At 30.2% G+C, this 16,027-nt stretch overlaps 1 protein-coding gene across 1 annotated transcript in view; it reads left to right on the top strand.

Annotated features, from left to right (window-relative positions):
* The window catches only part of LOC106467609 (nucleolar GTP-binding protein 1-like), a 28,670-nt gene that overhangs the window by 4,846 nt on the left and 7,797 nt on the right, over positions 1-16,027 (top strand). Inside the window, exons 3-15 of the mRNA XM_013927973.2 lie at positions 1,537-1,640; positions 3,090-3,173; positions 3,906-4,059; positions 4,884-4,976; positions 6,254-6,403; positions 7,218-7,259; positions 7,791-7,856; positions 9,247-9,444; positions 11,345-11,428; positions 13,240-13,291; positions 14,043-14,140; positions 15,286-15,398; positions 15,616-15,703. Coding sequence (XP_013783427.1) covers positions 1,537-1,640; positions 3,090-3,173; positions 3,906-4,059; positions 4,884-4,976; positions 6,254-6,403; positions 7,218-7,259; positions 7,791-7,856; positions 9,247-9,444; positions 11,345-11,428; positions 13,240-13,291; positions 14,043-14,140; positions 15,286-15,398; positions 15,616-15,703 — 1,326 coding nt within the window. The remainder of the gene's footprint in view (positions 1-1,536; positions 1,641-3,089; positions 3,174-3,905; positions 4,060-4,883; positions 4,977-6,253; positions 6,404-7,217; positions 7,260-7,790; positions 7,857-9,246; positions 9,445-11,344; positions 11,429-13,239; positions 13,292-14,042; positions 14,141-15,285; positions 15,399-15,615; positions 15,704-16,027) is intronic.

Genomic DNA, 16,027 nt, shown 5'->3' on the forward strand with positions numbered 1-16,027 from the left:
CTCCCCACCCAAAAGAAACAAATACATAATTGCAAGATTTTAATTTCATAGACAGTTGGAATGATCTACAGTAGTAATCAAAAACCCCAAGTTTAATTAGTGGTGTTTGGTGACAATAAATTGTTGGAATAATTGAAAAAGATAATTAATAATGCCATTTTGTCCTTTGCACTGACTACACTATTAACAGTTTCAATGTTAAATTTTTTATGCCTATTTTCTTTTAATTTTATTATTGTATTGCTGTACTTTTTACCATTGTAGTAGCAATCATTTACTTATGTTTGGCACAGATAGCCATGGTGTTTTATGTCATGAAACCCCAAATGCTTAAAAGCAATAAATCACAGCATGAGAAAATTAATTGTTGTCCTTAGAGCTAATGTAAGTAGCACTGGATCTAAAGTCATATTTTGTACCAGCACTAGATCTAATGGAATTTTATCCATTTTATTTTCATGAAGTTTTGTTAGGCTAAACAGAAAAGCTTATTTTTACATCTGACATTCTCTTCTAAGCCTTGTAGTGTCTCACAAATTTAGGTCTGCAAAGTAAAATTCATGTAATTTTCAAATATGCATTACAGAAAAAATACGGTAGAAACTAAAAGAGAATGTGTAGTTTTTTACTACTATAGTTTATTCATCTTTCTAAGTATGCTATTAAACTTAAATGAAGATTTTGTTTTTCTACATTTCTCTTTATTTACAAAATCAGAGGTGTTTAAAAATAGCATTTTATGTATCTCATACAAGTTGCTGTCCAAAATGCTTTTCATTCAATACCAGAAATCAGTTAAGTTGGATGATGAGAAAAGTTTATATGAAACTATGTACATATATATATGTGTGTGTGTGTGTGTGTATATATATATATGAATAGCATTTCATAGTCTTGTTTGTTAGATTGATAAGAATGAACTAAAAACATTGCAACTTTTTTTTTTTTACAAATTGTTTACTACAAAAGATTGAAATTATTATTGGCTTTACAAGTAATGGGCATGCACAATATTAACTTCAGTGAATTGGTAATACAATAGTTTGATTCCCATTGTCTCCAAACTTGATCACCTTGTCGATTTTGTGTCAAAGCTACTTAGGCTATTTGTCACTATCCCTAGTTTTGAACAGTTTACAAGAGAGAAAACAAATGGCTGACAGCACCCTCTGTCAACTTGTTTTTCTTTCTTTCTGGTATGTACCAAGTTTTGACTAACATTGTATGCTGATGCAGCATGTTTCAGAGCAATACAGTACAAGCGTACACCAGACTACAATTTGCTGCTCCATTCAATATTGAAATAATAGCTTTTAAAAGATAGTAATATGATTAGAAAAGCGTATTTCATTTTAATATGGGTACTGAGCACTTCATATGCAATCCCTGATCATTGGACAAAAATAGATGTGAGGGTTGAAAACATTGTGAAAAATGGTAAATTTAAGTTGATTTGGCTTCAAATTGTGTGCTACTTGATCAGTTAAATGTTTGAGACAAATATGGTTCAAGAATTTACCTTTCTCTTATTTTCAGGATATTCATCCATTTTTTGCAGACTTGATGAATGTGTTGTATGATAAAGATCATTATAAGCTTGCACTTGGTCAACTGAACACTGCTAGACAACTTGTAGATAAGTATGTTTATTTTTGGTTTGTTTGTTATAAGTATGAAACCTACATTCTTTATTTTCACTCAAAAACTATTGTTAGTAATTAGTACCTTTTATTTGCAAAAAGGTAGATGATGTATATGTTGTCTTAGCTGATATCTTTTAATGAAAATTACTAACATACAGAGTAAAAGTAACTTTGAAATGACTTGTGAATGTAGTGTATTATTATCTTGCACATATTAGTGTTACTGGTATAAAAGTTTTGTATTTAGTGCTGAGTTTTACTGTAAGAGTAACTGATATTGGTCTTGTTAGTTATTTTACAATTTATCAGTAGATGTATCTTTGTTGGTGGTTTTATTTACATGATTGGACAGTAATCGTCATTTCCTAGTTAGACATGTGTTAAGTAAGTTCTTTTTTTTTTGATACAACTAAATTTAATATAATGTTTGAGATTTTTAAATGTGCAAATTGAATCAATAAAAGGGGAGTAATATTTGAGGGAAATGTCCTTTGAGATGAAATGTTAAAACTTTTAGTTTATTCACAGAGAAACTATTACCCTCTGTAACAGGAAATTTTAGAAGCTAATTTATTTAAGAAAAATAAGTTTAGAGTAAACAAGGACATTAAAAATTTTTACATTAGATATCATTGGTTTCAGTTAGGGTACATAATTTTTTAGTGAAAAAATTTCCATCTAATTTGTGTTTTTAGGATACACTGGACTCTGCTTCCATTTCTCCTTTGACAAATCTATATTTGTGCATAAAATATTTATTTTGGATAGTTATAATTGTTTTTAGTCTTCTAAGTCGTGATGTATTTCTTTGAGGTAGTATGAAAAATCTGTTTAAAACTGGGTCATTAAAAATTTATACGGTATTTCAGTGTGAGTGGGTGTGAACTACCAAATAATAAAAACTGCATTTTGACTATTGTTAGGCTACTTTCTGTTGAATGTTTTGGCTATTGTTTAAGAGAAAGTATATTTTTATAACAAAAAATTTAAATACAACTCATTTTAAAATATAAATGGTTGGATAATGACATATTACGTAATTATGATCTAATTTTTATTAAAGTAATTAAATGATAGATTATAAAAGATAGCTTGAGTGTAACTCACAAAAATGTTCATAATTTAACAGTACAAGTTTTTATTGTATTTGATTTTTATTATTTGCGTTATTGTCCCATTTGAAGATGCTTTTATGTACAGGGCACAAACTTAATGTTTATTCTTGCATTGTTAACCCTAAAATTATTTTTGGTGGCTCATACCCCATTGGCTTTTTAAACTGTTTGTGGTTCCATGACTTTAATGGTTATAGGGTCCCTAAAACATTACAAGTTGCACAGAATGTGGAAATAAAGAAACATAATTATTGTAATTACTCCAAATAATTACTGAGCTTTGTAACATGCAAACAAATGTAAAGTAAAATGTAAATAAATTTCATTTTAGTGTTGCACGAGACTATGTGAGATTGTTGAAATATGGAGATTCGTTATATCGATGTAAGCAGTTGAAACGAGCAGCATTGGGAAGGTGAGTTATACAATAATTTGCTTGTCAGCTCTGTTAGTGTAATTTTACTGACATACAAGATTAGTTAACTGTTGTGTGCAATATGTTAGTAACATAAAATGTATAAACCTCACTAATATCATATTACTATAACTATCAGTGGTTCAAGTTTAAAAAATTTTCATCTGTACAAAGTTAGAATGTTATTCTATTTGCCTCATTTGACCCAAGTTCCAATGTCTTTGATATCGTTTGTGAAAATATTTAGCTGATTCATGGTTTAAAACTTATTCTGAATCTAGCCTCTTGTAATAAATAATATAACCGGATTTTATGATTAATGGTTACTTACACAAAAATGTTCTAAATTTCTCCAACTTGTTCTTAAAACACACTTTATGATAGCCACACCTTCACTATGATGGTGTTGGAGACCGGTGTGTTAGATAAAGCAGAAAGATCAATTAGCAGAACTGCTACAATGAGTGGTTCTGTCCAGTCAGCTTTCTGACAAATATTTTCTGTTACAAGTTAAAGGTGTTTATAGTAGCATATTGAAAATAACATCTTTGAGCAGAATGATTTTTTCATTTCAACAATTATTGTAAGAATTCCAGCTGAAGTATAAAGTGCAAGTTTTTAAATTATTTGGTCATTATTTTCTACAGGAAGACTTTTGATTTAAAATTATGATTATATTGTTTTTTTGTGGTATTTTTAGGTTTTTTTTCCTAAACTGATATGTATTTGTAGAATGGCCACAATTATGAAACGACAAAACCAGTCTCTTCAGTATTTGGAACAAGTGCGCCAACACATTTCAAGATTACCATCCATAGATCCAAATACCAGAACACTTCTAATTTGTGGATTCCCTAATGTAGGAAAGTCCAGTTTCATCAATAAGGTAAGCTATTAAACCTATTAAAATACAATTATAAGTAAAAAAGGTTGAGTATGTTTCAATGAACTGTTTTTGAATATGCAAATCAGCAAGTCACAGGAGACCCACAGCTGATATAAAGTTATGGTAAAATAAAATATGTATTGGAGATTTGAAATTTTGAAGGTTGAGATATCCCTTGTACTTAAAAGCATTTGAAAACAAAGGAATATTAATGAACTATAGGTCTTGGAGCACCGCACCATGACTATATAGAAAGAGATCCAGGCAACAGGACACAACATAATCAAAAAAGTCCTTTGTATGGAAACAAGGCCATGGGGGTATGGGTTCATAAAAATAAAGCTTCCCGTCGTACCTCCATTTAACTCTATGAGTACGGGCTGGGTGGAATCCACCCAGCCTATATCCACCAAAGTAACCATGAGAGCAGTAATTCTATAACTTTTGATGATGTTCATGTATCTTCATGAAATTTTGCAGGTTATCAGCAAATGTTACAAGGCTTTCATTCAGAGATTGTATGACAATTTGTACTCAACCTGTGTATTACAAGTTATTTGATGAAGAAAAATGATAAGAATAAGATTTCTTAATGAACAAAATTGTTTTAAGCATAGATACTGTTTACAAAAAAAAACTTTAATTGTGAATCAGTTGAGTAGGTATGATGAACTAAGATCCAACTCCAAGGTTTTTAGGAACCAGTGACGTGACTTAAAGTGTCTGACCTCTCAGTTATTTTTATATATATGTATATACAAACACTTTTATGCAGCAATCTGTTCTACAACATTTTTTTGTTTTGTTTTATGTTCCACATGTAGATTACAAGAGCAGATGTGGATGTGCAACCTTATGCTTTTACAACGAAATCTTTGTATATTGGGCACACAGACTATCAGTATCTCAGATGGCAGGTGAGATATGGGTAGAGCTGTTGTTAGCTTTTGTAAATAAACTGAATTATAATAGTCTTAATGTTCAGAGGTTATCTAGGCTTGCAGGGATAGAAATAATGAAATAAACTTGTATTCTCTCGAGTGAAAGCTATCAGGAAGATTACATTTTTATTTAATCCATGAATATGTTCACTTTCATTTGTCATAACTAAAGGAATAAGGATGGATCATGCATTCCCAATCTGAAAAGCTGACTAAAAAGTCGAAATTCCTCGGGAATGCTGGAATGTAATATTTCAATCCCTGCTTGGGCCACACGTTGATAGCTATTAGTTTTTGTATAGTTTAAACCATTCTTAAATACATCAGCACTTCATTTCATTGGATATAAACAAAACGTGGATCTAAATATTCTTAGTAAACATTTTATACTACAACATATTAAGTTTTTAAAAGGGTTTAATGCTATGCTGTAGAATAAGTTTATTTATTGGTAGTATTAAGTATGGTAACTTTTAGCCCTAACTAAGCTAAAGCAGAAAAATGTACACATGTTAGTGTTAATTTATATCTATCAAATATAGGCCATACTTAATAAGACTTAACTAGTGTTAGGCCTAAGACAAGTGGGCTTAGATTTTGGTGTCTGAGGTTAGAATTTTTTTATTATTCTAAAATTCCTGTATTTAAAGAAGCAGTGAAGATACTAATTTGACAGCTGTATTGCAGGTCTCTTTAAATCTAACCTAATAAGATTCTAATTTTTGTTTTAGTTACTTCTATAACAAATAAAAAAAATTTTCAAGAAATTTAGTACATGCAACTGAAATTTTTTAAGCTTTTGCACTCGCACAGTAGAAGTCTTTCTCAAAGATTAGTCCCAATTCTTAGTAATGATAATATATTTTCAGAAATTATAAGTTATTTTAAATTAAAATATGCAATTCAGAATGCATAGTATTGCCATGCATATAAAATTGAATTTCAATATCTAATTTTTAACTTTCTATGCCTAGTTTCTTTTTCCATGATTGTAAGTTTATTCCTTGTTCATGTGCAAATGCTTCTGATCTTCAACCAAATACATGATTCATAGGAGGCGAAAAGTGCTCATACACAAGTTAGTGATGTAATTTAGATTGTTAGGAGGATAATAGTGGATGTTTCCTTGTGTGTCTGGTTATTTTTAGAGATATGGTTTGGATGTTTTAAATCTGGAACCTGTAGATAATTTTTTATTTTGTTTTTACATTTAAAACAAGGTTTTAGTCTTAGTTCTTTCATTATATACTAAGGTAATCGACACTCCTGGAATATTAGATCATCCATTAGAAGATCGAAACACCATTGAGATGCAAGCCATCACAGCTTTAGCTCATCTTAGAGCATGCGTTCTCTACATATTAGATGCATCAGAACAGTGTGGACACACTTTGGAAGAACAGGTGTGGTTTTAATATTATGTATAAAAGTATACATAAATACTGACCATTTGGGAAATGATGTTGTGTATGCTAAAAGTACATTATGAATAAACATGGTATGGTTATTCTCTATATATTTAAGTATGTGTAAAATAGTACAGTTTTTAAGTGTACATAAATTTTTCACACTAATTTATCATCTAGAGATAAAAACCATCAAATTTGCAAAGATATCTCGAGAGAGAAAAAAATTCTAACCATCCATCTTGACATGAACTTATTGACTGTTTAGAAATCAAAATATTTGTCAATACAATAATGAAAGAAAAATTCCTGTAGAACTAAATTATCAACCAATTGAGTAGGTGTGATGAACAAAGATCCAACTCCAAGGTTTTTAGAAACTTTTGACGTAACCTAAAATGTCTGACCGCTCAAATTGTGTTCTTTATTTGTGTGTAACCTATATCAAGTAGGTAAGTTTTTAAAGATATTAATATCAACTAGTGTTACATATCACTTAGCATTAGCCTTACAGTCCAAAGATAAACTGTCTTGCGTAGTTACATAAATTTCATTCCAAAAACAGAAAATATTTAGTTCTTGTTTTAGTATCGCAGCTTTAAATATTTGTAAATTTGTAATTGTGATTATAACTTCGGTTTAGTTGATGTGCGTCTACATACCTCTCGATACAAAATCTATTAGAATATATACGTGGATCTCTGATTTTTTTATTAGTAGTAAGCTTATAGAAAATTATCTTATGTAATTAGCAAATTAAATGTGTATCAAAATAGTGTTGAAGTCAGAAAATTCAAATTTTCTTCTTTAGGTCCAGTTGTTCCACAATATAAAGCCGTTGTTTGCCAACAAGGTAAAGTTTTTATGTGGGTTTATAGTTCGTAAGGTGTTAAAATTGTATTTAGGAAATATGAAAATATTTTAATTTGAGTAAAACATCATTTTCCCACAATCTAATTGGGCTTTCAATCTTCTAAATTATTACTCATAGCTAGGTGTGTAAAGTATTTCAGTAAAATGTGTTTGTAGAAAATTATTGGAAATTGTTATTTATTTTAAACTGTTCTTGTGCTCCCACTTGTTATTGGTACATAGAGTATATACCCTTTGTAGATTTAATTTTAAAGTAATACAATATAAAGGGTATTTGTATTTATGATTACCTTAATTTAATAGTTGTTGCAACTTAAACTGCTGGTTTAATTAGAAAAATTATTACTTTAATTGCTGTTAATTTGCATATGTACAATGCTAGTTTAATGCATTATTTTCTCCCCATTTTTTACATCTTAATGTTAATTACTGTGCAAAACCATAACATTAATTATTTAACATGAAGTAAAAATTACTCTTTTAATTTAACTCATTTTCAATCTTATTATAGCCTATTATTGTTGTGAACAACAAGGCTGATGTTCTGAGACTAGAAGAATTACAAGATCATCAAAAGGTTTGAAAAAAAATTTGTATATTAACCCTCTCAGTGCTTTAAATTTTGGATTGGTTCTCAAAGTTTCAATTATCCACTAACAAAAAAATGTAGAATTTGACCTTTTTCAGTACTTTTTCAATAGCAAAATCCACTAGTTGCACTTTTGCTTGGTGATGTATGCAAGCGGTACAAAATCAGGAAATTCAAGGATGTACGAGTATCCTGATTGTCACGCTATGAAGAAAAGTTTTTGTGACACTATAAATCCCGCTTGTTGCACCAAATGCCTATAAATGTCTAGTCGGATAAATCCGATTATAACATCCAAGGAATTAATGGCAACATAATATGAAATTATGAGATATCTAAAATAGTATGGGTTCAAATTTAAGGGTGAAATGTATATAAATTGTAAAAATTGGCTTAAAAAAATCAAGCTTAACACTGCTTTAATCATAAAATATTACCAGTGGTGTTACTGGGGTTAGATTTGTTTATGATAATATAAATTTTACATTCATTTGAATATTATGATTTTCATACAATAAGTTATCAGCTGTACTGAGTTAGACTGTGTATGTGCTCTAATATTGAAATGCAGCTTTGTTAATGTTTCACAGGACTAACCTAAGAAGGATAAATATATTTGAATTTTTGCTTTCATGCCAAAAGACTTATGTTTCAAAGCTCTTAAAATAAGAATGTAAGCTTTTTGCGTCATATGTAGAGTTTGTATTTAAATACCTTAAATTGTCTCACTTAGTACTTTACATACTGAGCTTGTAAAAAACAAAACTTGAATATCAAGTATATTGTATAATTAATAAGTACTCACAATATTTGTATGTAATAAATGATTAGTAACAAAGTATCTATGTAGGAAGCTGGAAGTGTATGTAATTTTTGTTGAACAGCACATATTCCCGTTTCTTCACCGTTCTGTGGTGCTGGAGACTACATATGTGCAATAGAAATTAGAAAGATAAATTAGCAGAACTATCGTCATTTAGAGGCTCTGTCTAGTCGGCTTTCTTATAAATGCTTTTAAAGTTATAAGATTAATTTTTTTTTTATAAAACTTCAAAAGCTTCATTGGAAGGAGCTAAGCCAGACAGTTAAGTTTAAAAACTAAAATTAGTATTTATTTATTTAAAAAAGTTTTGTAAAGTTAATGTGGAAAAAATTAAATTCTTATCAAAATCCATTTGACTTGTATGTATATATACTTTTGAGTTGCTTAGTTGTCATGAAAAATTCTGGTCTCCTGAAGATGGTGGAACTTTTTTCACCGAAACATCTATAGAGTTTTTAATTGTGTATTTTACTTTTAACTTATACAACAAATTATTGTACATTTTTAAATGTTAAATGTTCTGACTTATTTTATGAAAAATTAAATTTATTCTAGAAAATACTAGATTTTGAAAAGGAACAGGTGCGTGTGATGGAGATGAGTACAGTAACGGGAGAAGGGGTGATTGAACTTCGGAATGAAGCTTGCGAAAGTCTTTTGGCTCATCGCGTAGAACATAAAATGAAAGGAAAGAAAGTTACAGGCATATTGAACAGGTTGCATGTGTCTGTGCCTAAATCAAGAGATCATATAGTAAGTACTTACTATCATAGGTCTTTCTCAATTTCATTGTACATAACATTTGGGTCATTTACTTTTAAACCTATTCTTTGTTAATTTTTTGTTGTATTTAAATAAGTAGTCAATATCTAACTTTTTTTTCTCTTGCAAAGTTCATATTTTTATCAAGAATGGGCCAGGTATGTCCTTGTGGTTAGTATGCCAGACTGTGAATACAATTATCCATGGTTTGCATACCATTGCTGCAAGATTGTACCACAAACTTTAGAATCATGGGTATATTATGGGAGTGATGGTCTAATCCCAGGAGTTGCCATTTTTCCTCTAGTACGTCAGTAACAAATGAGGGGATGGCTGGCATTGATAACCCTTAGCTAGTTTTGCTCGAAGATCTTATAAAACAATGTAGAAAAATTTAACTTGCTGAAGTTACATGTACCAACAGGTGAGATTTTGGAAGGTGCTCAGTGTGCAGTGTTTCCCACTATATATGAGATTGAATGCATGCATCACTTTTAGAAAATTTATACAACTGTTACCATGTTCATCTTCTGTTTTTGAAGCCAGCACCTCCTGTATGTTTCTGTAATTTATGGATTACTATTGCTTTTCATTGCTAAACCTGGTTTTGCAACTTTGTAATATATATGAAGTAGAATTATTTGTGTACTTGGTTATGAGGATCTGTCTGAATCAATTTTGAAGAGGAACTTGGATGAATGGTTTGTGTTTTGCAGCCTTTTAATGTTAATGCATATGATGCTGATGTCAGGCAAAAGTGATATTTAACATCATGCGTAGCAACCCATGTCCCCCATTTATATTATCTGATACCTGGTGATGGTTCAGTTCAAGGCCCTAACTGCTACTTAAAGTAATCATTTCTTGTTTTATTTTGTTGTCACATGTGTTGATTGTAGTCATGGCTCACTTGCTTGACCATGCAACATGCAGTAACTAGTGGATACAAACGTTTAGAAATAATATAAGAAAATACATATACAGAACACACATTAGTACTTGTCCTCTGATTGTCCCCGAGTGGGACAGCAGTAAGTATTCATATTTACAATGCTAAAATCGAGGGTTTGCTATAACAAAACACACACAGTCCCCTCTGATTGTAAAAAAATGAGCCTTGGCAGTGATCTTAGTATGGCAATGTGGCTGAATTATTTAATGTATTTTGTTTTGAAACATGAAGACTGATTTAATAATCCATTCACCTTTCAATGCATGAGTCAATAAGCAAATCTCTACACAAACTGAAATATGAATATATTCAAGCCTGTAATCTATATCAGCTCCAAAAAATGTAATTTATAGCTCTTAAATTTGTAGTCTAATTGGAATCGACCAGGTAATTGGTTCTGGAAACTAAATTTATGAAACTAAGCTAAAGTAATTTTATTATTGATGCTATTCTTGTATCAATAACAGTTTTATATATTTTTCACTCTCTTTTTAGCTTCTTCCAAAGAGCTGTGGTTGGCTAAACGTGTTAAAACTTTTTTTCTTTTCTGTTTTTCCAACTTTAATTTCATTTCTTAGTCTTGGTAAGCCATTTTGTTGGACAGTATATAGATGTTTGAGCTCAATTGCTTAAGTGGATAGACCGTTATCGGTAGTGATAAGGTTATTAGTTTGTCTTGAGTGTTATTGATTTTTAGGCTATCATAATTTTGGTTCACTACTCTGATTAGATTTAGTAGTGTCATATATGCATCTTTCAAACTGTTACCAATCAGTGTTTTGGGGACATTAAACTTGTGAATTATCGTAGTTTTTCCCAGTATTACAAGATATTAAAGCCTGTTGCTTTGAAATGTTTTCTAGCTTGCAGTACGTATGCAGGCATGTTAAGCACATTTGTGTTGCGTGTATTTGTTACCTATTTGTTTTTTTATTTTAGGAGAGGCCACCGTTTATCCCAGAGGCTGCCTTAACTCGTAAGAAGATGATGATGGATGTGGATGACAAACCCAAAAAGAAATCAGTATGTTTTTTGTCATTAAATTTACTTCTCTTGTATCTGTGGTATATTCAAGTTCAACTGAATTCATCAAGAATATTAAGAAAGGACAGCAAGAAAAATTACAATTAATGCTTAATTGAGCTGAAATCAAGTTTGAACAAAGAAATCAACAGACTTGCCTTGGTGTGTAACACAATGAAAACACTAATAATTCAAAGAGAAAACACAGTGCATATACTAAATGCTAAATGGGCAACTTTCACTTGATTCGTGAGTTGGTTAGACTGGCTTTCTTCCCTTGAAATGTATTCCCACTAATTAGTTCACTCTAGATTTGAAATAGGTGTTTAAATTTAACATTTCTTACTTAACTCTCTCAACATTGCTTGGTCAATTTGACCGACCACATGACCTCTTTGTACTCGTTTAAAGTCTTTATAGATTTAATACTTCTAACTTTCAATATAGTGTGTATATCTCCGAAACTAGTCTGGCTCACAGACACACCCCCAATGAAAGAATAGACCATTCCAAGCTTTTAATTGTTATTAAACAAATGTTTAAACAACTATTCAATTATGTACCAGCTGCCTGTTGTCAGCTGAAAATACGAAGAATTAAATTGTGGTGGAATGCTACAAGTTTTTCAGATACCTATAGAATGATAATTTCTTTTTTGTGAGGGTAAAACTCTTAAATACACCATTTTGATGTTTGACTAATTATCCTGCCATAAAAGTTGTAACTCGTTCTGTGAACATGTATTGTGTATTGTTGAGTATTGATTGACATAGTTCATGAGCATGCTTCATGGAAAATTGAGGCAACATATTGTCTACCCTAATAAGGTCCTAATTTATATACATTAGTTACTTTTATAACAATAAATAAAAAATATACATGAAAAATAAAAAGTATTACTCTTAATGTCTTATTTTTTTGGCTCTTGGTTGCCAAAGCTTACTTTTTGTAATAATCGTTCTATCATTGTGAGATAAACTTTTGAACCGAAAAGAAAATTGACAATAATCTGTAATGAAAATGTAAAATTATAGATAATTTTTTGGATTAAAACTTTCTCTTGGTCATAAATGATATAAGATGTTAGAGAAAAGTAATGTGAAAGAGAGGATATGAAGTGGGTGTGGTAAGTGGACCTGACTTTCAAGTTTATGTCTGTAAACAAAGAAAATTAAAACCTATAAAAAATTAAGACTGCCTTAGCAATATCTATATTATAATGAGTAATTTGCATTAAAACTCTGTACTTGGAGGCAAATAAATTAGAAAGTAAACAAGACCTAGAGAATGTAATGATTCACTTATAAGGGGTAATTGGTGATTTATTTGATTAACTAATTACATTTTGATGTCAAGTTTATTCATATTGATAATAAAGTAGCTTAATTAAATTTTGAAAGTAACTAAATGGTCGTGGCATGTGCAATTTGACTACCAGTAGCGAGAGGGTTAACGGGAAACATCAGATTTACCCATAGTGAATAGTGGTTACCAAAGGATACGGTCACTCGATATAGATTAGACCATAACCTCAAGATATCGTGTGACCTACCATTGGTGGACACTGGCTGTTGACATTCTTACACAATTTGCACCTTTTAGCCCTATATCCTTGGGCAGAACAAATGTTGTCATTATAGAATGACAAAGGAACAAAAGCAGTTAGAATGAAGCCAACTTAACTTTCTTGACCAAGTGCATAGACTTGAAATAAGAGAACATCATAGGTGTGTTTTTAAAAAAAAAGGTGAGATTTTGTAAATACCAAAAAACAGTGAGTAGGTGATCTAAAAGTTTATTTTGTTTTTTAGGAACGAGAGATAGAGTTGGAACTGGGTGATGAGTATATACTTGACTTGAAAAGTAAGTGTTTTAAACTTTCATATATATATATTGTAAAAAATATTTTCATTTGGTCATTATGGATACAATGGAAATTATTCTTAGTATAATGGATGTTTTATAGATTTTTACACCCAGAAAATTAAAATGTTTTAATTGGTACATATTCAACTTATTAGCGTGTTTATTAACAGTAGTAAAAATAAACTTAGTTTTATTAAATTTGCTGTTTTTAAAATGTGTAGAAACTGGAACACGTCAAAAGAAATCTGCTAGCTTAAAACTAAGTTGAAAATGGCATCCCATAAGTAGTGATAGTTCTATTTTATTTATCTTGAAATTTATAACAGTATGCTGTTAAAATGTAAGAAAGCTAATCCTAGTTCATACCAACTATAAGTCTGTTTTTAAATTATGAATCTGAAAATAAAAGTAAAAAAACTATGCATGGGTTGAAACTGAAAATTACTAACGATTGAGTTTTTTTTGTAAATGAAAAGTGAGTTCCAGTTGTTATTAGTTGTGTTAAAGCCTATTAATTAATTAAAGCATGCTGCTATGAAGTATGATGGAACTGTTTCAAGTGGTATGAATTCTTTCTTTATAATTTATGTAGTTAAAGCAATATGTGTAATGTGACTTTGATAAAAAACTTTGGTTTATGAATGTGTAAAAGATGTGATTGAAGGAGTATAACACTTTGTATAGCAGGTTGGTAGCTGTTACACCATTTGTAGGGCCACTTCTGAAGAATAATTGATTTTATTTTCAGAAAATTATGATTTACCAGATGAACAGAAATATGATATACTCCCAGAACTATGGCAAGGACACAATGTCTGTGATTATATTGATCCAGAGATTTTGAAGGTGTGGTGGTTTCCTTTGTTTTTATCACTTTATAAGTAACAAGTATTTATTAATGGCAAGAGTATTAATATCTGATAATGCTTGCATTTGTTCTGGCTATCAGTTGATTGAATAAATAAATACATGGTTCACGCAGGTCCTTCAAATTGTAGAAAGTCAAGGGAAAAAGTTCTAAGATTTTCAGTGCTAAAATTCCAAAAAAACCTGTTTTTAAGTTATTTTTGTGGAAAGTCCTGAATTTTTAGTTTCAACAAGCTAATTCTGCACAAAATAATTTGTTTAAATAAATTAGAACAAAAAATGGACTTGGTTATGAGAATCATGTTTTACATGATGGTAATTGTGAATCTTGTGCCTCGTGAGACTGTTGATGGACATTTTTGATGACAGAAAGTGCAAACATGGCAAGATTTCAGAATTCTGGAAATTTGAGTAAAGATTCTAGGAAAATGCAATTTTCTTTTGTGAATATTAGACCTTGGTAGGTGAATAAGCATTATTTTCAGCTGGTATTAATTGGAACATTATAGATTTTATGGAAGTACAAGATTTACACTTTACTTAATTCTGTCTTATGGCAAAACTGGTTTACTGTAAGACATCTTGGTTGAACACCTTGGAAAGCAGTTCCAGTGATAATAGTGCTGATGTTTTGCTATATGGGAGGAAATCTGAGCAGTTTTGATAAGAAGTCGCACTATTTTGAAAGCTAACTGATACAAAAACTTTCATTATAGCTTGAACTAATTACCTGTCTTTATTGTATTTGAGTGATAAACTTTATGTATAATCTATAAAAAAAAAAATAGAACAAAAGAAAGCAATAAAAAATTCCTATTCATTATATAAGAATCCATGAGCAAAGGAGAATGTGGAATAATATATCATCCACACTATGTCTGCCATATTCAGTGCTGACAAGCTCTTTTGTCAAATACCAGGGCTCATCAGGCTAACTGGAATACGACAGACATAGCAGTGGCCTTGACACTATATGTATATCATCAATTTTCATGATCAACAGCTATGGTAATGAACCAGGTAAATCAAGTGAATGGTAGTTTTTATCAATTTTATTTAAGTCGTTTACTACTAATGTGTATGTTGGAATTAATAAGGTTTAAATCTGGTTTTACAAACTTCAGAAATTAGAGGAATTAGAAAAAGAAGAGGAGTTGAGAACAGCTGCTGGATTTTATGATGTTTCTGAAAGTGAAGATGATGAAGAAATGAAAGAAGTTAGAGAAATGGCAAAAAAGTAAGTATATTACCCCCTTTTTTTTGTCTTTACCCATTATGTTACACTATTCATAAATTGAATAAGGAATCTTGAAAGAAGTAAAAAAAATGAAAGAAATACCTTTTTTTTTTGGAATGATAATTTTTCTTCAAAAAGTAAATGGTAGTATAACATTTTTGGAGGAAAAGATATACTTCTGTGATTACTAATTTAATAATTGTTTTTTGATGAACAGGATTCGAGAAAAGAAGGGGATCCTCAGGATTGAGTCCCAGCTAAAGAAAAGTAGTACTAAACCCAAACTTCCAAGAACTGCTAAAAAAGTAAGATTCCTAAACATTCTTAATATTGTTTTAATGATTAAACTGAAGAAGAACTTGAGCATTTTTTTATAACCCTGTAAGTATGAAGTTATTTTTATTTTGAAGTTTTTTTTCAGTAAAACTTTTTTCTCTCAATCTTAACCCTAACACTACTTTCCAACTTTTTCTGCTTTTTTCAAAACTTAACCACTGTCATGTACAAGTTATTCAAATTTTATATTTTTGCTTTTAAGTTTAAAAGTTAGAAAATTCTGAAGAGGAAAAATCTTAATTGAATTTTGAAGGTAGAAGTGGAGATTGTAGCAAAAGTTGAAATGTATTTTT

The sequence above is a fragment of the Limulus polyphemus genome, unplaced genomic scaffold (genome assembly GCF_000517525.1).
Source record: "Limulus polyphemus unplaced genomic scaffold, Limulus_polyphemus-2.1.2 Scaffold2677, whole genome shotgun sequence".
NCBI classification, from domain to species: Eukaryota; Metazoa; Arthropoda; class Merostomata; order Xiphosura; family Limulidae; genus Limulus; species Limulus polyphemus.